Here is a 25,626-nt window from a genome sequence, read left to right on the forward strand (position 1 = left end):
ACAAAACCAAAACCCGATTTAAATCAAAGATTCCCGACTATCATCACCAATTCAACATCGCTGATGACTCGATGAATCAATTAAAGCACGTACAGGATCATTTTTGATCTTAGAATACCTCGTCTCTTTTCACAAATTTAGCACCCTTTTTAGAAAAAGCGCTTTCGATTCTCGCTCACATATACTTTCTCACTTGCCCTCTCAAGTCTCCACCCATTGCTACAAAGTCAAGAATATTTCCCTCATCATGAACTCTATTGCTCGACCTCAGTATTCAAAATGCAACCATTTCCTTACAACGCAAGAATTTTCACCTTATAACCTAGCCTCCTCAATTAAGGATCGATCCAATATGCTACCATTCTCGATCTGATTGTTCCCAAACCCAAACTCAAGAAAACCAAGCTGCCCGTACGTTTCTGTTTCCGCTAGCTCCTCCTCTTCCTGCTCGATCCCTAGCTTCGTCCTCATATACCATTCTCCAAACCATGGCCGATTTTCGCTATCAACGACAACCCTCGGTCTTACCACGTCAACATGTTGATAATATCTTCATTTTCAACGTAAACCTTGTTCTGGTAGATTTGGCAAAACAAGTAGCCCCTTCCACCTTCGCCATTTTCAGTTTCATAGTGTCGATACTTCTCACCTTCATCCAGATCAAATCCCAGGCTGCCGGAATACCGTCATCTGACTACTCATCTCCATTTTTCGAAACCCTCTGTAACAAGTTCATGCTCGCCATGTTCAGCTTACTAGGGTTCTCTGGCTTCGCCATTGGGGCTACCCTAAACTGTTTCCCATCTCACACCGGAAAACTTCGGGTGGCAATGAAGTTCACGGCTACTATCTCAGTAGCTTCACTGGTTTCAATATTGCTTCCACAGCAATGGGACCAGGTGCCGTACGTGATGTACTTCTTCTATTTGGTAGGCCACGGTATCTGCTTTGTTCGAAATATTTGTCTGGCTTATTATTTCCCGAATGGATTTGTGCATGCCTTACGCGCGTGTCACCGGCGGTTGAGAACAACACGAACACCGTTGCCGGTGACACTCAGTGGGCATGGATCAGTTACGGAAGTCTGAACCCTCCCCTAGTAACTCGTGTGCTTCACCCAATGTGTATTTGTTGCCTTAGCTCGGCTAGGTTTCGCTTTTTTGTTCTTTTTGTTTGCTTGAATAACAAATTCACCTTTTTTTTGCAAATCAAACCATGTCTGCCTTTTGTGGCACATGAGCATGAGACGGGTGGTTTGCAAAAATATGGGTGCTAATTTTACTTAATTTCTTGTTGTTTTTTAATAAGATTTTGTTTTCTTATTTGATCAGCGAGATAGGTTGTTATTTCTGAAGCGATAGATCTTAAATTTCACAGATTGTTAGTTGTTATGTGTTACCATGTCCAACAACAAAGATTATAAATGTGTGGAATTATTTGTTATGTGAAGGAGCACTTGTAAAGTTGTAAAGTCATAACTGAGTTCCTCTCCTCGTATTTCTCTACTCATATTGCCTCATAAGTGGCAAGTAATTGATGTTGTAGATTAGTTAGGCCTTTGATTAAACATGCACGAATGTCCAGATCGACTTATTAGGCAATATTAGGAGAAGACACACTCCTTAGGAGAGGATCTCGGTTCAAGCCTGTTATCATAGAATAAGGTGCATGCTAGGATGGCACATCGTAATACTTGTACTAGTGAAAGATTGATCGTTCCATCATGATCACCACTTCAAACATAACTAAACGAGTCAAGTAATTATAGTGTATAATGTTTCTCATGTATCAATTTTTATTACAACTCGAAATACTCATTTTGAATACTAAAAAGACATATTTTACCATTTTAAGACTCAATTGTAACAAAAAATATTAGCCACTTTAAAGACAATATTACTATTTTAAATACTTATTTCATATCATATTCGATAAAAAGCGCTATATATATTAGGTGAGTAACTAAATTACAGCCTTTGAAACACTATTATCTATTCAGTCATTTGGCAACTACACTAGCACTTGTTGCACGGTTGCACCACAAAGAGACAAATCTTCTTTAATTTCTTCCTTTCACGTATATTCCTCTAGACTGACTGAGTGACTAGTGACACCCCGAAGTCCCGAACATGCAAATTTTTGGCATTAAAATTCTCCTTTCTTCCTTCCTTTCTTCTCCATGCGGTCCCATGCAACTGACTTGGAGAACCCACAATGTGAATCCTGCTTCAATCCGAATCCCTCTATTTTGTTGCTCAAAATAAGAAAAACAAAAACTAAACTAAACGGAGCTATGCGGAAATTCTACAAGGATTTGAAACACTCCATCATTGTCAGTAAATTTTATTGTTTGGAACCCAATAATTCTTGCTTAATCAATCGTGACAACGAAACGATTGAGCACGTCCCTTCGATCTCTTTTATTCGAAAATTCTTAATTACTTTGTTGGGAAAATAACAATATCACAGTTCCCAGCCAGATGAATCCTACAACCATCATGCCATCGCTCAAGCACAGCCCTTATTAACAGCCAATTAAGAACGGTAATTTTTAGTTCTATACCGTTTCACAAAATAATTAACCCCATTTTGCTAGGAACCCCAGAATTTTTCACATTTGAGCCCTATTGCTCGATCTCTGTGTTCACTGTTCAGAGTGCCAATCATTTCCTTACAAATTAAGAAAGAATTTTCACGTACCTTCCCTGCCTCCTCAATCAAGATCCAATATGTCCCTTCTGTAGATTGTTCCCAATTAAAGCCAATCTTAAGAAAACCAAGCTGCACGTACGTTTCTGATTTCACTCCTCCTTTTCCTGCTCTCTCCGTCCTCAAATACCTCTATCCAAAGACCAAACCATGGCCGATTTTCGCTATCAAGTATATATTAACCTCGTTCTTGGTGATTTAGCAAAACAAGTAGCCCCTTCCACCTTCGCCATTTTCAGTTTCATAGTGCCAATACTTCTCACCTTCATCCTATTAAAATTCCCGGCAGCCGGAATACTGTCTTCTCCGTTTGAAACCCACCACGTACTGACGTACACCAAGTTCATGGTCGCCATGCTCGGCTTAATTACTAGGGTTCTCTGGCTTCACCATATTGGGGCTACCCTAAACTACTTCCCAACCCACACCGGAAAATTAACTTCACATGGCGATGATTGTAAATTATACTAGCTCTTGAGGAAGTCGATTAATTAGGGTTTGCTGGCATCTTCCACTCGTCAGCCGCGGAACTAGGGACAGACGGTCACAGACCCAGGGAAATTATAACTGTAAGAGTGTAAGACTATGTGGCACAGTTGATGCAAATGACATATTTACCCCAATATCTAAACTTGATTACAAAATTCTGACACGCATCCAAACGTATCGGATAGGAGAAGACGGCCCAATATGTCTGTGCTTGTCCCAGACGACGTCGTTTCAAGTGCCAACCTACGATCTAATATAACTCAGACGGCGTAGTTTAATCCTGGCATACGATATGCCGGGACTGGGATCGCTGGTGAAGACGGTAGTTGGAAGGTTTGAGAGATGCATGAGCACCAGAACAGCTGTGATGAGCTTCGGCGACGGCAACCACGGCGCTCTCGGGTTACCCACTTCCTTAATGGGCCTGGGTGTCGACGCCTACGAGCCCACCCGGGTTCCTTCTCTCCCTTCCGACATCACCGCCGTCACCGCCGGCCATTATCACTCCCTGGCGGTCACCTCTCAAGGTCAGCTTTGGGCCTGGGGAAGAGACCTCGAGGCCCAGCTCGGCCGTGGCGGTCCTTCTCCCAGGTAAAGGTGTCAGCTTTACAGCTTCTTTGAGCTCTATGAAGCAGCCCAAATGGACCCTTTTAACCCTTTGGTGTTTTAGGATTGTGTAGAAATTGATTTCAGTTTCAGAATTCAGAGAAATAGTTCTGGTAATGTAGCAATTGACGACTGTAATGTTACTAATTTTAGTCGATGATGATTTCTTAGAGTAACATTCAGCAATGTAGTTTGTTAATGTGGCCAAGATTAACCAAAGGCATGCAATTTTTTCGTTTTTTGGATTGATATGGAAGACCCCATTTTGATGGAGCTTGTTTATTGTTATCTCATTTACTTCAGCAGTTTAGCCTTTTATACGAATTGATAAATGGTGAGTTGTTTGTATATTGAGTAGTTGTTATTATTGGCAGAGATTCGTGGAATGAACCGAGGAGGGTAACGGGATTGGATCGAGTAAATGTGTGTTCTGCATTTGCGTCTGGTGTCATTTCTGTGGCTATTGGAGATGATGGTTCTCTGTGGGTTTGGGGGAAGTCGAAGCGTGGCCAGCTTGGTCTGGGAGAGCAAGTCATGGAGGCTGTGGTGCCTTCCCGAGTTGAAGCGCTTGCCGGTGAGAAAATTACTAAGGTGCGCTCTTATGCTTTAGGTAGGAATACTGAATGATACGCTGTGATGCAATAAGTGACTCCCCGATTGGCCAGAAACATAAATAAAATGTATGAACTTTGTCTTGGATTCTTGAATGTTGTTTACTTCATAAGATGGAAGTTTTGGAGCACAAATGTTCTGTGGCAGGTTGCACTTGGTTGGGGGCATGCTCTTGCATTGACTGAGGATGGAAAGTTGTTTGGTTGGGGTTATTTTGCTGACGGTAGGTTAGGAAGCATTAAAGAATATTCAGAGACATCTCAACTGGAATCTACTTCGAGTAATCAAGAACTGTCGAGTTCATCTTTCGAAACTGCTGAGAAGCTGGTTTTAGAAGGAATGGCCAAGGAGAATAACATGCCAATAGTTTGGGAACCCAGTTTAGTGAGGGAACTACATTCTATTAAAGTTGTAGACATTGCATGTGGTCTTGATCATTCATTAATTCTTTGTGGTAGGTAGTGCTGTTCACATTTATACGCTTATGCAGATATAGATATCGGCTCATGCTTGTTTGTTCTAATTGTAGAGTTGTTTCAGGTGATGGGACACTACTGAGTTGTGGGAGCAACGTATATGGTCAGTTGGGAAGAGAAAAACAGAATGTAGGATTACTTCCTGTTGATATAAGCTTCCGTCCAATGTCTATAGCAGCCGGGCTTGGCCATTCTTTGGCAATTTGCCAGGTTCCATCATCAGATGTTATGGGAGGAGCCACAGGTATTATTACATGGGGTTGGAATCAGACCTCTCAGCTCGGTAGGGGTGGGCCAGAAAATATTCCATTCGGAGTTGAAGGATTGGAAGGGGAAACTCCCGTATCAGTATCAGGAGGTCGTGTGCATTCCATTGCTCTCACATCTAAGAGAGAAGTTTGGGTTTGGGGTTCTGGTAAGAATGGAAGGCTTGGGTTAGGAAGCTCCTGTGATGAACCTGAACCAATTGTGCTGGACTCTGTTGAGGGTTGTGAAGTTTTACAAGCTGTATCAGGATTTGATCATAACATGGTCCTAATTGCCGAATGATAAGAATGACTGAGTGATTAAAATAATCATTTTTTTGCTTCGCCTTCCTGTTCTCTTTGATGGCTTTTATGCTTCTATATTGGTCCAAGTTAGTCTGAAAGTTGGTATCATTCCTCCATCAGAATTTGAATACTCCAGCCAACAGAACGAAACATATTGGTGCTGCTTTGTTACACATTTCAAATGATTTGTAAGGATATAAAGAGGGAATGGTTTCCACTGCAGGGACAGTGTAGAGATCGACATTGAATCTTTTTCTTTATCATGGTGGAATGTGAGTGTATATAAACTGTCTGATCTCGTGGTTTTTCAGTTTGAGTTGAGATGGTATTTTGTGTTTCTGTGATTGCATATGGAATCAAAGTGACAATTCAGTAGAATGTTGAAGAACTTTCACTAGGTACAAGAGAAATGTACATGCAAGAAGAAGAATATCACACGGTAAGGCTTGGTGTATTTGTTACAGTTTAATCTCACACAAATAAACTTCTGCTTTTTGCAGTAGTAATTGTTTGCATACTCTGAGAAATCTTATAACCTTCTGCAACTTTTGCAAGAGGTGCAAGTATGCGTTACTTCAAATTAAACCAAATTGATGTTCATGAATCATCAGCATTTTGGAAGGTCCTTAGGCGGAGGCAGAACAGATTGATGTTTGCCCGGTCCATCTTCGACAACAAATGCCGTTTTCAATCCCCATCCGGTATGAAGCTCCAAATGACAGTGCATGAACCAAACGCCTACACATCCAAACAAGGAAAAGCTAAACACACGATATGATGCATAATGTGGAATTGCTTAGACAATGTGGTTTCAGAAAATGAAGTAGTTTGGTAATGTCATACCTGGATTATCAGCTCTGAAACGAATGGCAGTCCAACCACCGGTTGGAACGCCGACGGTGTTTCTCTCAACAGGATCAACCAAGTTGTACTTAGCCGGGTCCTTGGCAGGATCAAAATTCCCAATACCGGTTCCAACAACAAAGAAGTTGTATCCATGAAGATGGAATGGATGTGACTCCACTGTTAGAAGATTGGTGTCCTGCAAAACCAACTCAACTGTAGAGTTGAATGCAATCTTGCTCAGTCTGGTGCCTTTGGAAGTCCCAAGATTGGCTGTGAGTGGTGCACCAGTATAGTTGAAAGGAGTTGGTGGCTTATCAGGGAAGTTAGTCTTAAACACCCCTTTGATGTTGAAGTAATGAGCTTGCAAAAGCGCAACTTGGGGCATCTCAAAAGTGATATTGTTCAAGGAAGCAACAAATCGTGTTCCGTTAAGGCAACTTGGGCAAGATTGTGTTCCGAAACCAATAGTGTAGAACAGGTGTCTGTCGACTTTGAGAGGTACATTTGCTGGGAATTTTGGAGTGTTTAAGCTTTTGAGCTTCTTGTCGTAGCCTAAAGCAAAGGTGGTGTCATTAGGGGAAGGAAGTTGGGGAAGGATAGGTAGAACAGAGTTGGGGACTCCTCTGTATTGAAGTATGGCCGTGACAGTCTTGTTGTCTATTTGTAGTGGAGCATCCATGAAAGGCCTAGCAGCCATGAAGTACCTGTTTGGTACTTGATTAGCTTGGACAAGAACGTTTGTTGTCTGGCCTGGTGCAATTAGTATAGCTTGAGTAGTGAATGGTTTTGTGTAGACTGCATCAACCTCCACTACTGTCAAGTTGTGACCAGCAATGCCAAAGAAAAGTTCGTCGTTGAGCGCTGCGTTGATGATTCTCAAGAGGTATGTCTTCCCTTGCTCAACCTCCATTGCATATGTATCTGAACAACCAAAATAGAACAATATGGTCAAGTTACAAGTTTGTATGGTAGGTTGGCCTAAAAATGTTCAAAGGTTCTTGTAGATTTAGTCTTTCGGGCACAAAATCAATGCAAAAGATACTGGGACTGAAGGGCTTGCTTACGTTTCTCGGAGCATGGAAACAATGGCCCTGGCTTGCCATTGATGGTGTGAGCATCTGAGGAATTTGGCGGCAAGCCCATGTTGGTTCCTTGCTTGACAACTTCTTCGACATCCGCATTCCACCATTCTCCTAGCACAATTTCAGCTTCCCTATGTGGCTGTGGAAAAGGAAATGGGGTGCCTTGTTTAGGCATGATTACAATTGCGCCATAAACAGTGGCTCTTAGCCAAAGAATATGTGCATGCCACCACAATGTTCCTCTTTGACCTGTTACATTGAAGGCATAGGTGTAGCTATTCCCAGTCTGGATAGGACACTGTGTCACATATGCTGGTCCATCCGCCCAACCATTTCGGTACTGTTTCAATCCATGCCTGCAAGAATAGTACAATCAATGTTATCTTTTCACCATCTCAAACATAAGATGTCATACTTGTCTACCATATCAATGTTTAATCCTTACCAGTGAATTGACATGTTATATTGAGCATGGTTTGTAACATTGACAAGAACGCTATCTCCTTCCCTGACATAGATAGTTGGCCCCGGAAACCTCCCGTTTACGGTAACAATGGGTTTTGCATGACACAATCTGCTCACATTCTTCACTTGTATCTGGGAAAGCACAAAGGATTAATTATGTCATCAAATTGAGTACTACACCTCTATCTCTTATTTCTTGATTAGCCATGATTGTATGTAAGTAATATTAACGAACAATTACTTACATCAAATTGGTATTTCTTTATGGCAGCTTCTGCTGGAGAAGTGGATGAACCAAGAAACAAGCCAAAGAAAACGAAGGCCAACCCACAAAAAATCTGATTCCAGCTGCTACTGCTAGCCATTTTCTCTGGCTATGAACAACTTCAACTGTAATGTGTCTATGTGATGATGCATATTGGAGCCAAAGATCTCAAATATTTATACGAACTCTTCTATTAGTTTGTTACAGGGGCTGTGGCTCATTAGGTGAGAATTGAGAAGGGTCCTTGGAAGCAAAACACTGATAGGGACTAACATTGGCTTTGACTGACTTAAAGGCTGGGATTGCCATAAACCCAAGGAGAGGTTTTCAGAAACCCCAGATTTTAAAATCCATAAAGGATATATTTGAACATTAACCAAGCTTTAAGGTAAAGGAATAGAATTGAGAACGAAGATGATATACACGATGGAAACTAAGCATTGGTTTCAAATTAAGTGCCAACTATGCAATGGAAATGCTTTACTACTGGTATGTTTCTCTGGGTCAGATGTCATTCTCTAAAAGCCTGGTTAAGTTATAGACGATTTTTCTTTATGTTTATATATCAAAGATAGAGAATTATTTCTTTGATGCAGAGAGACTTGCTTGCAAGATTTCCTCCTGGCATTTAGGGTTGTTTTCGTTTTTACTTATTGGGGAATCGTTTCATTAAGCTACTTCCATAACAGATTTCCTCTTGCTTCTGGCCAAAGCATTATCTAATGGAACAAATACAGAAATACATAACATACAAACACACCCGTATTGTTGGCTTAACTACGTTATAATCATTTTACCAAAGTTCTTCCATCTCTCTTTGATTTGCCACTATTATTCCAGATTCTTTGGAGTTGAGTTCGATTCACAGTGACATACATTGATATATCCCTTAAATTAATCATAGTGTATAAGCTTATGGAGAATATTAGGTCGACATATGCTAATATTAGTCAGAAAGTGTCAAGTTTATCCAACAGCCAGCAGAATCAGTGCAAGTGAAAACCCCAAAGCTGTTTTGTTCAGTTTCGTCATGCAATAGTATTGGGAACAAAATCATTTTGTCACTAGTTTTGTATCTGATACTAGTGATATTTACTATATATATATATATTTGTTGTACTGAAGTCAGCACTGTTCAATGACACTGTTCACGTGAACAGTGCTGTGTAAATTTTTTTTTTAAAAAAAAGAGTTATTTCCTCCTTCTGTTGTTGTTGTTGTTGTTGTTTGTTGTGTAGACGTGGACTTTCTTATTCTCTTAGTTTATGTCATGTCTTATATTAATGATTAAACTGTTTAAATTATGAATATTTGGTCATCTTTATTTATCTTGATTTTCAAGTTATAAATGTTTATAACGAATGAATAAATGAACCATTTCTTCTTCTAAATTCAAGACTCAATTTGTCGATATCAAATTACAAATTTACAGCTGTGACCATGAATTTGTTAACAGGACAAATAAGATTGCAGGAAAAAACTGTATCTAACTTAGTTTACAGGACATGTACAATTGATTGCTCGAGTTGTATTTGTTGAATCTGTCCCTGTGGTTTTTTAACTTATGGAAGAAAAAAAATACACATTGCCTTATGTTGCAAGGTCCAGTGATTTGTAAGTATAAGGATTTGAAGTCGAGAACAGTAAACTTTTGGTGAATAAAAATAAACTACACACACCAAAAGTGAAGTCATACAAAATCAAATGGAACTTAAAATAACTAATAAGTTTATGCCGAATTTTAGTCGTTATTATATCTTTTCAATAGTCTCTGTCAAGATTTTATGGTGTTTGATGTTTAGGATCAGTGCTGTATAAGGTAGCTATTATGTTAACCAATATAGTTTTACAATTTTAGAAGATGGATTTACAGTTGAATGAATAAGCAGTTGGCCAAATGTTTTAGAAATAAATGTGAAATTCATTGGTATCTGCAAGTTGAAAATTGAGAAGATTTTGCAAACTTCTTCATCTTAGCAAACTCAATGCTCTGCAATGTCCTACGTTGTATTCCCATTCTTTCATACAACTCTTTCATTTTCAGTTTCATCCTTAATTTTATAAGTTATGATCGTGTCTTGAATTACAGTACACTTCACAGATATGCAATGTGGAATTGAATGTCCTCGAGAAATTGACTTTTTCTGTTTTCTTCAGAACTTGGAGAATGAAAGAACATCTGGAGCTTCTATAGCTTTTCGCCATAAGATAAACATGCCGACGCAATATTGGACTAATTTGATGGTGTAATGAACAACAAGAACAGTGTTTTTTAGCTATTTTAGAGATGAAGAAACATACAATTAATTAAAGAAAGAGGAGTGAGCAAACAAATTCTTAATAGAAGATGAAAGAACTCATATTGCTGGAAATGTCATTTGAATGACAATGAAACACATAATAGGTATCCATAAACAGTTAACCAATGTTAAGCATGTGTCCTTTGGGATACCTACATTGTAAAGATTCAAATCAATTGTGAGACTCATTGGTACAATATTTCCACCAATTTTTGTGAATACATAAATCTCAGAATAGGAGCAACTTAGTAATAGATATAAATAAACCTCGAATCTGAGTTATCAAACAAAAAAGCGCGGTAACTGAGTAACATGTGATGACTTTTGATTTATCTGAGTAACATCAGAGTGATCATAAAACATACTTATTAATCTTTTCTTTTATTCGATCATACTAGATGGAGGAAGTTTTGAGTTATGAGAAACTTCATACATACCGCAGCAAAGCGCATGTCAGATTTCTAGTGCCATCAAATTGCATGTTCCTCACAACAGTTGAACAGCAAAGCCATGTAACTTTAACTAATTCCGGCTACACAATTTGCATATAAATAATATGGTGAACATGTTAACTTGATATACATTGCACGTACCATGCTATGCATATTCACAGTCACAGACAATTTATCCTATTCTAGTCTATGATAATCCTCAATTACTGTATGTCTAACATGATCAGATCTTCTGGAAGACAGGAACAGACATATATTAATCCGCGAGGAGTTTGTGGAACAATTCAAAAAAAGAACAAAACACTACTGAGTAGTACTGATCGATGGATGATTCGTAAAAGCAAGGTTCATTAACAGTGCTGCGATGGAGATAGATAGATAGGAGCGCACGTCGACAATGGCTGGCAAGGAGCTGGAGCAAAATATTACAGTCGCCATCGAAATCCAACCAACTGATAATTATAGCAGCAGCTCTGGTATATATACAGTATATAGTGTCTCCTCCTCAATGGAACCCTAAAAATAATTGATGAGACAAATAACATGCTTGCATTAGTGGACGTCGTACACATCAGGGCTCCACTTCATCAACCTCTCCAGCTGCTATCCCATGCAACAGTAGTTGTAGCTAGGAATCAATATCTCGTCTCTCATCATTTTTTTTCTTCTTTGGACAATCAAACGTGCACTGGGTTTTGTTTATATTTTGGTCCTCTTAGTTGACATTCTGATCCCAGCAAGGGTTTGTGTAGGTAGGGGCGTAGGGCTTCATTGTTCTCCATGGGTATAGAAATCTGTAAATGGAAAATCAAATGGGGAATGATGACTGAAATGAACAATATATATAGGTAGATTAATTAGGGTGATTTTAAAAGTTTAGATAATACATAGATATATGAAGCTGCTGATATGAGTTGGTTTGCGTTAAACCCATAAAGTTATTTTTTAAAAAGAAATGTAGTTAAAAATCTTTATTACTACCGGATTCTAAAAGATGAACAAAGTTAAACATGAAAGAAGTGTAGCGCAACAACAAATGAGATCACAATCTCCTTTCGATGAAATATGTTATACCTACAAGATAAAAAATAAAGTATGCTTTACGGAGAAATGATACAATTATGTTTAACACTTGTAGATATATTCAAACAAAGGAATCTGTAATATATTCCCTAACTTTAATTAGAGATTTCTAAATTACAACTAGAACAAACAGAATGATTCAGCTTGTAGGATATTTCCAAGCATATTAGAGCTAAAACTTACCTGCCATTCTTGTTCGCTTTCCAACGTGTCCAAGTTCAGTCCCATGAGAAAGTTGATCCCAAGCTTTCAAATCAAATGAAAGCAACAATTTTTGTTCTCATGCTGATAATAACATATCTATGCTTTCTCTATATTTAGGCCCCTACTTAAGGAAACCTAATTAATACTTTCAAGAAAAAAGGGAAACCTAATTAATCAAACTTAAAATGAGATAAGGTCTAGGTTAAACGCTCTTATATGAAGCAGACGATGGGATAAGATCGACCATCTACAAGCCAACATGGATACATGCATGCACACCACAAATACTCGTTATGAATAAGATTTCCACCTGATCGATTGTCCATGAATATTTGTTGACAGATATAAGATAATTAAATAGAATACTAGACTACTAATCGTTCTTGAACAACAAATAGAGAACTAGCTATCTAATTAGTATGATAGTGCATGCATGTCATTTGTTGAAAATAGTTAAAATTTCATTTCACCAACACCTAATTAACAATGAATAAAACCGAGGTTGTTGTGATATGTTTCTCAAACGTAAACAATAAGTTTTTAATGTATCACTCATTTGATATATCGATAATTTCTCTAACTTGAACTCCTTGCAATTGATTCAAATCAAAGAAAACAGCATAAGTTCTATAATTCCAACCCCGGTAGTACATCAAAATAATTTATATATACTGTGTTCTTGAAAATTCGAATTCCCCGTATCTTCATTTACTGAATCAAATTCCCATAAAAATCATATCAATCATAAAGTGAAAATTTATTAGTTACGTGTCGTACATCTATTGGTTTATTCAAATGAGTAACGAGACAGGTGATTTCACCCATTAAAATAATTTCCATAATATTACAGCTCACAAAATATAATTGTTTTTTGTTTTTCGAGTTTAACGGGGGAGTATTAAAATAGAAAGCCCCCCAAAAAATGCAAAAGGAGCGCCTGGAGATCCGTTTTTTCGAGCGAGCCAAACAAAAAACCAGAACCTCGCTCCTGGCTGTGATCCCAGCTCTAGTTTGGTCGTTCCGGTGCTGACGTGGCGGCGGTGGTTTCGTGCCATGAGGATGTGATCTCCATGGCCTCGGAATAGCCCAAATCGGAGAACGCATGGTCCTCTTCGTCGTCATCGAGTTTGGCCGTGGTTCTCCGATTTGCGATCCAGAAACGTTCTAGAAGCTTCTCCCCAGCTCATCCGTCGTTTCTGGAATCTTCGCCGGTGAATTCTGCTGAGGATTCGAGCTGGTTCAGCGGGTTGGTTCTTGTTTCTACAGATTGAATTTTTTTTTTAATTATGAAATTTATTTAATTTTATATTCCAGATCGCCGAAACGATGTGACTTTGATCGAAAATGATGGAAGCGAAAATAAATAAATTTGTTTCAGTTTTATTTTTAATTTTTTTGAAAATGATTTTTAATTTTGAGCATTTGATGGTGGTCCTAAGAGTGTAATGGATGAGAGGAATTTAACATGCATTGAAAAAGACGTCAATTTTTGGAAGTTTTATTATGAGATCTCTGAAATGTGCATCTATATAAGTACTTATAGTAAGGAACTTTGAGCATTTCACATTTTGAAATTGAACCTGGTTTCGAGTTCATAGTCATATTTTGGTATTGATTGATTTTGATTTGTGGAAGTCTGGAGGAGGAATATTGAATTGGTATGATTGCTTTGTTAGGATGTCGTTCAAACACATTGTTCGCGAGCTGAGAGAGATGAAAGATGGAATTGGGAGCATGTCGAGGAGAGTGGGTGAAAGGAAGCTTTGGCACAGCCGAACCATGTCACATATATCTCCTGATCTGGCTTCAACCACTCATGTGATTCAACAGGGCCAGTGGGCGAATCTGCCTCCGGAGTTGCTTTTTGATATAATAGAGAGGGTTGAAGAGAGTGAAGCTTCGTGGCCTGCTAGAAAATCTGTTGTCTTTTGTGCTTCGGTTTGTAAGTCGTGGAGGGATGTTACGAAGGAGATTGTCAAAACTCCCGAAGAATGTGGAAGGCTCACATTTCCTATCTCATTGAAGCAGGTATCACTTTTGACTTCATTGTCTAAAGATAGTATTTTGTCAGTGCCTCATCTGAAATAGTGTTATTTTGGTGTGCTTTTGTGTAGCCGGGGCCTCGTGAGTCTCCAATGCAGTGCTTCATCAAAAGGGATAGAGCGACTTCCACATTTTATCTGTACTTCGGTCTGGTGCCTGGTATGTCTAGTTCTCAATAGACATGTTGTAACCCGTTGTTGCTTTATTGGTGCAAGAACTGCGTTGGTTACCTGAATATAGCATTTCTACAGATTGTTTTTTCCCAACACTGAAATATTGTGCAATCAGGATATTAGTCTTAGTTCATAGGATGACCTCATCTACGAGTTATTGCTCCATCTAACATTCTCTGTCTCAAAATATCAACCACATAATAGAATGACCTGGATCATTAATGAAAATAAAAATTTTAGTAGCAATGTGGTGCTGACATATCTTGCTCAATGACAGGTGAGGGCGTGAGAGATAAAAAACTGTTAGCAGCCAAAAGGATCAGAAGGGCAACAAGCACAGAGTTTATTGTATCTTTGGTCGCAGATGATTTCTCTCGAGCTAGCAGTACATATGTTGGTAAACTGAGGCAAGTATTTCTGCTACACTTGCAAATACTTTTCTCATCTATTCTTATTTTTGCTAAAAACTTATACCACAAACTTTTGCCAGGTCCAACTTCTTGGGCACCAAGTTTACCATATATGATAGCCAGCCGACGACATGTGATGCAATGGTCCAAGCGAATAGTCGATCATCTCGAAGGTTTAATTCTAAGCAGGTGTCTCCTAGAGTTTCAGCGTGTACCTACAATGTTGGGACTGTCTCTTATGAACTCAATCTTCTTCGCTCAAGAGGCCCAAGAAGAATGCAGTGTGCTATGCACTCTATTCCTGTCTCTTCTATTCAGGAGGGAGGCACCGCCCCAACACCGACAATTTTCCCACAAGTCTGCGATGAACAATTTTCTCCCTCACCTAGTTTGAAAGACAAGGAGCTAGCCACAGATTTCAACTCTACACCCTCTACACCCTTTTTGCAGTCACCTCTTGCATCTCACCCTGGTGCAGAACCGCTGGTTTTGAAAAACAAGTCTCCTAGGTGGCACGAGCAGCTACAATGCTGGTGCCTTAACTTCAGAGGGCGTGTTACAGTGGCTTCTGTTAAAAATTTCCAGCTTGTCGCAGCTGTTGATCCATCCCACAATGTTTCGGCCGAACAGCAAGATAGGGTAATCCTGCAGTTTGGAAAGATTGGAAAAGACATCTTCACCATGGATTACCGCTACCCACTGTCTTGTTTCCAAGCATTCGCAATCTGCTTAAGCACCTTCGACACCAAACCAGCTTGTGAATGAAACTTATTGTAGAACATGATCACCATTTTCTGAATCTCGCTATTAATTTTGAATCGAATGTATGATCACTATGTTCTACATAAAACTTCTTCATGCTTTGAAAATGCTGCTGGAAATTGTAGATATGCTGCGGTCCATTGACCGTTCCATTACATTTTGTCTCATTGGTACTACTGAAATTGAATCAAGAAGATGAACACTTGAATGACTGTCTAGGTGATTTTCGTATTGAACACATTAACTTAAAATTGTCATAATCCATTTATTCTCGACCATCACCATCTTTTAGCAGTCAATTTTGCATTGTTATCCTTGTGGAATGGCATTGATGATGAAATTCTGACAACTATCTAAAGGTGCAGATATTTTTGTCAAGTAAATCCGCAGTTGGAGGATTACTCTATCATGCTTGGCACTTTAGGTGACACAGACTTCGTTTTCGATATGGCATGGATTCTTTGCTTTTGCTGGGGTTTAGAATCTAATTAGTATCCAGACATTGCTCCAAGTTCAAGATAGAGATTGATGAACAAAGATGTTTTTAGTACAGGCATATAGGGCTGCCCACCAAAAGAAACTCTGAAGTTTCTTTTTGGATCCATAGATCAAATAACATTATTTTTAACAATGAACATCATGCAAATATATTACACAGAAAAACTTCTCTGCGGTGTTTAGACTGGAATAGGACTAAACCCGATTTCCATCTGTCTATGCCGAGCCGCATTTCTCATCTGATAGAAGCATAGGTAATGAACTCCCTTGAAGTAAACTGAAATGGCTGATGTGGAATAGGGTTCCTGCAGTGCACAAACTTAAAAAGATCACACAAAATTCTTAATCATCAACAATCAAACATCAAGGAAAAGATAAGCAGACGCACGGTCTAGGGCCATATAGTTTGATCTGGCGCACATGCGTGTCCCTCCCATTAAGGTGATTTGATAACACAGAGATTTGCAGCATAAATGTGTTCACAAAAGTTTCCCTGCCAAAATAAGCAGCATAAAACATAAGAAACCAAACAACAACCCCACACGAATCTATTTTGCCAATCGTTTCCTTCAGCATGTCATTATCAATCCTCAAACACACTCACAGTTGGGAATATTTCACTGTATCATAAAATGCAAGGTGCTATTGAATCCAACTGCGTAAGATGGGTTCCCGCTGATTGGATAATCATACTAGAGTAGCTAACAAGTTTCAAATTCGATATCAGTAATATCCTACACATTATTCAAGTAAGCTCTTGCAACACAACCTCCCTGCACAAATGCAGTGACACAAGACTATGTAGGTCTAATCAAATTAAAAGCTTACAACCCACACCACGAAACAAATATGCAATTGTAGTTCAACTGCTTAAGAAAACAAACAATGCTCTCATTGCTTACCTTGCATCATTTCCAGACAATGATATATGAATCCAACCCCTCGGCTTATCGAGCTCAACAGTTTTTATGTCCTACCATCATTCGAAACACATTGTCAAATTTCAACCAAATTGGGAACTTAACCTCAAAATCATACAACATTATATAAAAACACAACACCTTCAAGTTGTGGAAGCCATCCCCAGCACGAATCGATATCTTCGAAGGCGTGTAGCTCTCATCAAGCTTGAAATCCACGTACAGAACAACAAGCTTGAATTTTCACCCAACAACACAAAACACCCATCAAAATCAGAAACACAAATTTGAAAAAGTTGAAAAAAGAAAGAAAAAGCAGGGAAGTTTGACACTTACTTGGAGCTTGACTTTCTTCTGGAACTGAATGTTGACCGAATGAGGCTGAGCGCCGTCGGATTGCCAGTAAGTGTCGAGATTGTCGTCGCGGAGATACGACACGCCGTTGCCGGACTTCCAAGAGCTGACGCTCCAAGCGGCGTTCTTGCCCATTTCTCGGAGGTCGTCTTCCACCATCAGCACTTGGTTCCCTACTGTCAGCTTCCCTTCCTCTTCTCCCTCCGATGATTCCGCCATTCTCGGATTCTCTAAACCTTATTAAACCCTAGTAGATTTATAGCAAAACCCTTTAAAATCAAATCTGGGAGAGTAATGAATAAAATATCCCATTTAATAAAAAATAATGACTCGCTAGGAGGAGGGCTCGAACCTCCGACCTTGTGGTTAACAGCCACACGCTCTAACCAACTGAGCTACCCCAGCTGTTGATATTATATTCATATACAAACATCTAGCAACTACCATGTATCTGTAATTGTGTGTTAAAGTCATCTGATCTCTATGTAGCATTACGTATTTACACGCCGTGTACAGAAGACTATATTATTAGAGAACATAAAAAACAATTCCAAATTGTGATCAGGTTGCAAGAAGAATAGCTCTTTGTATCGTCACTGCTTCAAATTGTGTTCTTCCACCAAGTCAACTCATCTCAGATTCTCAGTGAATTCAACTTCAATCGTCTCCATCAGTGTAGAATGGAATATGTCAAGGTCGTCGAGCATGAGCTATGTTTCATTGGTCGTCGGTCACCATGTATCTGAAATACTAAAAGTCAAAGTTCAAGTTCTCTTGAACTTAATTCCAGGACAAAGAACAAATGGGATATTCAGTACTTGAAGAATTTTACAAAACCAGGCAATACATATCAACCTATATGATACTATACATTTTAATCATGAATTCATAGCTGCAAAAGGAATATGTTACATTTTGAATGAAGACTAAAAGATTACAACCTCGGCTAATATCTACAAACCTGATAAATACTATGTTGGATCAGTATCAGCACAAAAACCCATCAACCCCCAACCCTAGATACTTAACCTATGTCAATGACGATACTCTTTCCTCAGTTCAAAGCAGTGACTCTTCCAAGGAAGTTTCTGTGTTGATCAGCATTGCGGAGATGCAAGCTGAAAGCATAGGCTTCATTTTTTCTTCTTCGATGAAAGAGAACTCGGTTTTGAGAATATTGATATTTTCTTTCCAAACAAACCTGATACCTTGGATGCTTTCTTCCCGTTCGAATGATTTCCATTGTCTCTAGGTAGCTCATCTATAGGTGCCTCAGGCTCAGGCTCAGGCTCAGGCTCAGGCTCAGGCTCAGGTTCAGCAGATTCTTGCTCAGGGACATAATCAATATCTCTCAAGAGACGTAGAACTTCCATTGCGTTTATCTGTGCTCTCTCTGTCCCATTGGTAGATGAATGGACAAGAGCAGGAATAACTCCCTCATGCATGACCAAACGACAATAGTCAATGCGTTGAGAGCATAAAGAAAGGAGGATATCAACAGCATGCTCTTGATGCTCTTTACTGCCAGACTCTAGGACTTCCACAATAGAAGCAATGCACCCATCAGTTTCAGCAATAGCAGTCCTGGCTGCTTCAGAATCGCACAGATTTCTCAATATGGAGATACAATTTCCACTTAGAGCACTGTCTTGAAAGAAAGGAACCAATTTTGGGATGCACTCCATAGATACCATCTCTGAACAGATATCTCTATTGATTGACAAATTGTACAAAACTTTAAGAGCTTTTCCTTGTATACTACTGATCTGGGAGTCGAGAAGTTTTAGAATGGCAGTAAGTGCACCAGATGATGAGATGTTACCACTGCAATCCTGGTGGACGGACAGAATTTCCATTATGCCAAGACCTTCTTCCTTTACCTTTGAATCAAGAGAAGATACTAACAGAGTGTACGCGTCTTCACATAAATAGGATATTCCATTTCTGCATTAGGGTAGCAAGAAATAAACTCATTATTTGTTCATACCAACCCATATGTAAGAGCAAGAGCACAATCAACAATAGAGTAATAACAAAAGGCACATACAAGAAAAACCAACAATATGGATTCAAAATTTATGCAATTCTATACCCAAAACAACATAAAAGTGCATGGCTATAAGCTTAAAACCCAAACCATTTTCAAAAGAATCAAGTACCTTATGTCAAGCAAAGAAAAGTTGGAATAAGGTGTGCCCTATTCTGAACCCAGTACTCCCAAAAGTTGCCATAACATTTTGTAACAAACAGTTCCTTAGCCCAGGATCCCACAACTTGAGAAAAAAAAAATTAAGAGCAAGATTCTCAGCCATAAATGGAATTTACCTGTTTTTTCTCACAAAGGTAGATAATAATTCAAATCCATGTCTCTGAGCCTCTACATCATCCTGATCATATGCATCCCTTACAAATTTGATGAGAGGTGTAACAAAATTCTTGGAGGACATTTCATAAGAAGCTTGAGGATTGCATTTCAAACGGTTTTGAACATCTTCAACAGCCTTGCATTGAGAATCCCATTTGAGCTCACTAATATTAGATAAAAATTCCAAATTTGTCTCACATTGTTTAGTATATCGGTATTTCAGAGAATCATCATCAATCTGCACCAGACTTGAGCCATCTTCTGTCTTAGAATTGAAACTAGTATCTAAGGATCCAAATGACATAGCACTGAGATCCATTTGTAGACGTAGATCATTCATAGAACTGCCTAAACTAGCAATGGAAGTGGAAGAGTTCTCCCATGAGCTAAGTGCTTCTGGTTGCATACTTGGGTTAAGAATGGTGATTCCATACTTCGTACACCATCTTGATGTTAATTGCCTCATGGAAACATTTGGAGTCAATGAAAGGTGGGCCAGTTTGGTATTAGTTTTTGGGCATGTATCATTTCCCTCATCAAACCACTTTTGTATCCACATCCTTTCATATGTTTGTCCAGAAGCAATGACAACAGGATCGTACATCAATCTGGAAGATATTCCACATAAAAACTCCTCAGGAGGTTCAGCTCTAAGCAACATGTTACTTTGTGCTACATACTCCCCATAACCTGTGTGAGGTTTAACTTCAGCACGCTGATTATATCCCAAGTCTCTGCCAAAATTCTCAGAAGCAAGTGATCCTTGTTGCCACACAGGGGCACTCTCTGTTTTGTTTGAAACTACTGAGTTTCCATACTTCCTGAATAGATACAAGAAATATGTCAAGATCTGCTTTTTTCGAGGGTCACTGTCACCAACTTTTTGTAGCAACTTCTTAATAGATCTTTTCTCTATTAAGACTTCCTTTGATGTGGTAATATGGAGCCTCACAAATGCAAGCTTAAGAGCCTTGAGTTCAGAATGTTCTATTGAATCTGATGCAGAAGCACCTTGGTGGAGCAATTCTCGGACAACCTTCCCAGCCTCATCTTCAGATGGATCCAGTTTAAATGTTGCAGCCTTAAGATCATCAACAATTTTAGAGATCTGCAAGTGACACCTGGTAATCAGCTCAATAACAAAGACCTAAACTGATACGAATCAAGCAAAAAGACATATGGGAACTAAATAGAACTATAGAAGTGATACTGTCATTATTTTTAAATAGTAAATACCAACATCCAAGGTTAAGTTCAGTGCCCCCCATCAAAAGGGAGTCCAGCCTTCAGGGAAAGGAGAATATCAAAAGGGCATCTACATTTTTGAGTAGGAATTTGACAAACCTCTGCCACCAAAATCACTGGAACCCAACTCTGAATCTGGCACAAACTTTGCTCCAACAAGTTCCTTGATTTTTGACATCTTGAAACTATCTTATCCCCTGTCAATGCCTGCAAGTGGTTAGAGGGAAATATCAACCATAGGATGACAGGGAGCAACGGAGATCAGTTGAATAGGTTGCCTAGAAAGAGGAAAAAGATGCAGATAATCATCTTAGATGCCCAAGTGTTTATTCAGCAGGATGGCCAAAAATCGTTAACATGGCAGCAGCATAGAGCAAGCAAAGCTGCGGTTCCAACACGAGCCTTATTCATATCTATATCATCATTTCAGTTACATTTATTGGAATAGTAACTATCATGCTGACAAATGAACAAAAAATCTTTCATTCCATCAACTTTGTTAAAATTAATCGTCTGAGGTTACACACCAGGTAGAGTTTGCTAGATTCATTGCAATACTGAACGAGTTGCTTGGCTTTCTGAATTGCACAATTTAACATGCATAGAGCCTGTATTCCTGTTGAGCAACGAGGTCTTGCTGCTTCTATGTCAGGAAATATCTCTGAAATTCTCTCCACCAACTTCCAAAGTTCAATGCACATCGAATGGTGAACCTGAGGCATGATAGAGCTGTTATAATCCAACACATATGAATAGACATTTGAATCAATGCACTCAAATTTTGATACAAAATCTCCAAGTCTAACATTCAATAACATTTACAAGGTATCCTCACCGTTTGTCATTATCCAAAACTAGCTCCAATAATAGTTCTCAACTCAATACATCTTAACCTATAAAAAATATATATATATTCCACTGCACAAACAGACATAGCATGATTTGTGTTTTCTCGAAGAAAAGTCAGTATAAGCTTTGGTGTGCCTTCTCAACTGGCAAGTTTTACAACAGTTACTGAAAGCTCAGGAGCACCGTATAATCTTCTCTAAAAAAACAACTATTAGCTGTATAGATGTTGGAAAACCATAAGAGCTGATTAGATATTGAAAGACATGAGAACGATTTATAAAGCCATGCTCTCAAAAAACAACTATTAGTTTTTACATCAACCACGAGAAAGATGTATAAAGCCACTTTGTAAACATCTGAACTTCAAATTTCATATATCCAAACAATTTGATCAGGTTTGTTAACAAATGATGCAAAAGCTGATTATTGATACCATAGCTACAAAATTGGATGCAAACTCAAAGTCAAACACCATGCTAAGCAAAATCAGACACTAATGTACCTTAAAGGAACAAGGCTTTCTCACTGTCTCTACTTCTTCAGCAGCATTGGTACCCATTCAAGGGAAATTTTCTCATATCTGGGATTCAATAACAAGGAAAGGTTGGTCATCTTGATAAAGTAGTGAATCAAAAGAAACAATAATAATGAAAAAGAAACAAGGACTCACCAAGTAGCAGAAAAAACAACGGTAACCATAAACTTCCTCCTCAGTCTTCTTCAGCCAGAGAGATAGGCCAAATAATGAAAACAACCACAACCCAATTCACACACACCACTCAGAATATCACTTCAAGTTGATCAACCTCCCACAAAAACTTGAACTCCTAAGATTCCTATGATAACTTAAATCCCCACAGTCCCAGCCTAGCTATGAAACTTCAAACTTCACCACAAAGTTCTCCAATTTCAAGCAGAACTCAGCTTTTTTGCAGATAAATGAAGCCCAGAAACCCATTATCACAGAGAACCAATCAAAAAAAGCAGAAAACAGACCAAGACAAGATTAATATAAGTGCACTATATAATGGGGAGAAAGCGAAGCAACCCCACAATTGAGACGAGCAGTTCAAGTCTTGGGGCAAAACCAAGTCTTTGCGCTAAAAAAAAACCAAATCAATGAAACTGCTTAAAGAAAGAAACTTTATTATCTGCTAGTATAGACTTTGTATAGTTTTCTGACCAGTCAACGAACAAGAAGCTTACCTGGTCTTTGAACAAAGAGAGCGTATAAGGTCAAAACAGCCGTCACAAACACAAGATGCTTTGTGAAATTGTGAATTGTCACAGGCCTGTGACGTCTGTGACTATTTTGAACAAATGAAAAATGATGTGCAATTTGGGTTCCACCACCACCTCGTAAAATTTGATTGTGAATTGCAATTGCAATACAAGAGTTGTGGTAAAATAAATAAATAAATAATGATTTATAGTTCTTGGATTTGAGAATGGCTACTATACATTCGACTTCTACTGTATTACATGGTTTAAAGCGGTGTTAGATCGATGCGAATACATAACCATATAAGCATGTATAGTAAAATTTTGGCTCAAATTTTATGCGTCAAGATAATACTTTTGGTAGTTTTTAAGTACCAAGTTTTCATCCAAATGGAAACTCTGGTTCTTTCCTGATGGCTGTGGAAGCCTGTGATGATGGTTTTTCTGAAGCACTAGTGAAATGTAAAAGGAGTGCTGACATTTCAAAGCGCCTGATACACCCAACAGTGAAGTCCAAAGGGGAAACGATTACGAAAGTGCAGTGCATGACTCCATTACCATTGTCCATTCACACCATTGGCACCAAGTAATTGCCAAATAACCGGCCTGTCCATTTCAGTATTTTTTTCCCCCACTGAAACTCATTGTATATTATCATCATCAAGATTCTGGTGATGCTTCAAGAAGATATTTGTCATCTAATTTTGCCAAAGAATTTGTTGACTAATGAATAAAGGTACAAGACGACAGTCATTCACTTGGTCTTACTGTTGAGTTTTGTTTGGTTCCAAAATATAATCTGTTTTTGGGGTGAGGCCTGCTTTTATCGAAGGAAAGGAACCAATAAAGTGACGAGTGAGTGGTGACATGTAGGGCATCCTTGAAAGCTAAGTTGTAGAAAATCTGGGCTTAAGATTCTTAAGATGTATAAGCACAGTGAGTATGGGTGATTTAGAAGGAACACTTGATGATGAAACATGTGCTCCATAGGGACCCAAGAACATTTTCATGAAAATAACCTGGCCCAATTATCTCAATAATGATCTCAACATATTCATGTTCAAAAAATTGTATTACAAATGTTCTTCATTTCTGGTGGTCAGCAGGGATTGATGGATTAGTACTGTCTAATATTATTTGTGGAAAAGGAGCTATTATCAAGAAAATACCAAATGGTTCAGAAGTGTTTGGAACATGTCAACCATTTCCCCTTGTATTAATTCGTTTATGACATGAAAGATGGTTCAATTATAAGTTGTATGCATAACTTTAAACCCTGTCATGTTACACCGGTCTTGGAAAAGAACATCCCTCAGCGCCTCCGCCTCAGCATGCAAAACTGACTGAGCACACGGCCTTGAGTTACACAACATTATTAACAAGAGATAACCTAGTATATTACTTTTACTCTTGACCCCTCCAACTTAAGAGGAGTAAACAAATGTATGTAGTGATGAAAGATGTTGATGAGAACTTGGAGAAGAAGGTGAGAGACTGATCGAGAGAGTGTTCAAATGTGAATGGAAGCTGTGCAATTCTCTTCAGTCTAGTCTCTGATTGATCGGGTTTTAGGGCTTTAGCCCTAAATGTGTTTGAGACTTTGGAGGCCCAAAAAATGTTGGTATAGATTAGGGTTTCAGACTTTCAGTTCCTCTTAGATATCCAATATATAATAACTCGATGGAAAATTATACAGCGCACCCGGGTGCGCTGAATACGCTCTCTCGATGTCGATTGTAGCAACAACAAACGTTGTAGGCCTGAATGAGATTGTTGCAAATCTTTAGTGGCTCCACAAATCCGCACACATGCATGCAGGCTATACGACGAAACCAAACTCCAGTTCCAGATCCCAAAGTCCAGCAATATCAGACTCCAAAAGCTAAGACAGGTAGTCAGATAGAGTTGCAAGAACAGATCGAACAGAACCATTTGCAGAAGCAATGGTTGAAAAGCAATGGAGTTGATCACAAACCCTATCCCGAAAGTCAGATATTGTCCTCCTGTTTCAAGCCATAGAGATCGACCTCTTATCAGTTATCACCTCAGAGTTCCACTAGCTTAGATATATATGGTTCCCAGCTAGCTACATACAAGATTAAGAAAGAGAGATTCCCCGACCAAAACTGCATTATGTATATGAAATATATATGTATACACAAACTACTGGAAAAGTACATACGTTATTTTTACAATTATATATATGTTATATGTATATACAACACAGAATGCGATTGATGGATGCAAGAGATTCATATATATGCTTGTCTTGGATATGTTCATATCCTAAAGAAACCAAATAAAAAGAAGCAGATTCTGTGTGATATATAGTTTTGTGTTCAGTGAAGCAGCCACGAATTTTGTTTTCATAAAATTGTGAAAAGAGAAACTTGTGATCATTGGCAAGCGTGGCTCGATCACATTCTTGTAGTTGTTTATCGAGCAATATATAAAATAGAAACATTTTGAGGTCGATATCTTGCATATGCATGATCCTAGATAATGGTTCAGAGTAATACTATGTTCGATATGGGTGTCGATATTTAATCACTCAACATCAAAGTTTAAACCAAAAGGAACAAAGAGCATTCATATCTTCCATTCACACAAAGTTGTTAACTACTCCCACTAAGCTACAAGGGTAAT

The 25,626-nt window shown here is 38.7% G+C and overlaps 5 protein-coding genes and 1 non-coding gene across 6 annotated transcripts; 2 read left to right on the plus strand and 4 right to left on the minus strand.

The window, feature by feature from the left end:
• The first annotated feature begins 3,486 nt into the window (after positions 1-3,486).
• LOC101297083 (E3 ubiquitin-protein ligase HERC2-like) lies at positions 3,487-5,869 on the plus strand. Its single transcript, XM_004287837.1, has 4 exons — positions 3,487-3,789; positions 4,179-4,395; positions 4,564-4,870; positions 4,957-5,869. Exons 1-4 carry the CDS (start codon positions 3,491-3,493, stop codon positions 5,439-5,441), a joined length of 1,308 nt encoding a protein of 435 aa, XP_004287885.1. The 5' UTR covers positions 3,487-3,490; the 3' UTR covers positions 5,442-5,869.
• A 181-nt stretch (positions 5,870-6,050) lies between these two features.
• LOC101314321 (laccase-11-like) lies at positions 6,051-8,201 on the minus strand. Its single transcript, XM_004289090.1, has 5 exons — positions 8,082-8,201; positions 7,817-7,968; positions 7,354-7,727; positions 6,287-7,210; positions 6,051-6,181 (listed from the first exon to the last, which is right to left on the minus strand). The coding sequence occupies exons 1-5, from the start codon at positions 8,199-8,201 to the stop codon at positions 6,051-6,053; spliced, it is 1,701 nt and encodes a 566-aa protein (XP_004289138.1).
• Positions 8,202-13,069: 4,868 nt separating this feature from the next.
• On the plus strand, positions 13,070-15,740 carry LOC101297375 (tubby-like F-box protein 5-like). The gene is made up of 5 exons (XM_004287838.1): positions 13,070-13,386; positions 13,817-14,168; positions 14,255-14,342; positions 14,634-14,763; positions 14,847-15,740. Exons 2-5 carry the CDS (start codon positions 13,818-13,820, stop codon positions 15,529-15,531), a joined length of 1,254 nt encoding a protein of 417 aa, XP_004287886.1. The 5' UTR covers positions 13,070-13,386; position 13,817; the 3' UTR covers positions 15,532-15,740.
• Positions 15,741-16,032: 292 nt separating this feature from the next.
• Positions 16,033-17,593, minus strand: LOC101297666 (anaphase-promoting complex subunit 10-like). Its single transcript, XM_004287839.1, has 5 exons — positions 17,283-17,593; positions 17,088-17,180; positions 16,929-16,999; positions 16,415-16,519; positions 16,033-16,331 (listed from the first exon to the last, which is right to left on the minus strand). The coding sequence occupies exons 1-5, from the start codon at positions 17,517-17,519 to the stop codon at positions 16,262-16,264; spliced, it is 576 nt and encodes a 191-aa protein (XP_004287887.1). The 5' UTR covers positions 17,520-17,593; the 3' UTR covers positions 16,033-16,261.
• A 38-nt stretch (positions 17,594-17,631) lies between these two features.
• On the minus strand, positions 17,632-17,705 carry TRNAN-GUU. Its single transcript has one exon. It is a non-coding gene; the product is annotated as a tRNA-Asn (tRNA).
• A 399-nt stretch (positions 17,706-18,104) lies between these two features.
• Positions 18,105-22,517, minus strand: LOC101314607 (U-box domain-containing protein 5-like). Its single transcript, XM_004289091.1, has 6 exons — positions 22,430-22,517; positions 22,262-22,339; positions 21,438-21,623; positions 21,010-21,117; positions 19,626-20,773; positions 18,105-19,244 (listed from the first exon to the last, which is right to left on the minus strand). Exons 2-6 carry the CDS (start codon positions 22,316-22,318, stop codon positions 18,434-18,436), a joined length of 2,310 nt encoding a protein of 769 aa, XP_004289139.1. The 5' UTR covers positions 22,319-22,339; positions 22,430-22,517; the 3' UTR covers positions 18,105-18,433.
• Between the last annotated feature and the right edge of the window lie 3,109 nt (positions 22,518-25,626).

This window comes from Fragaria vesca, linkage group LG1, assembly GCF_000184155.1.
Source record: "Fragaria vesca subsp. vesca linkage group LG1, FraVesHawaii_1.0, whole genome shotgun sequence".
Taxonomy (NCBI): domain Eukaryota; kingdom Viridiplantae; phylum Streptophyta; class Magnoliopsida; order Rosales; family Rosaceae; genus Fragaria; species Fragaria vesca.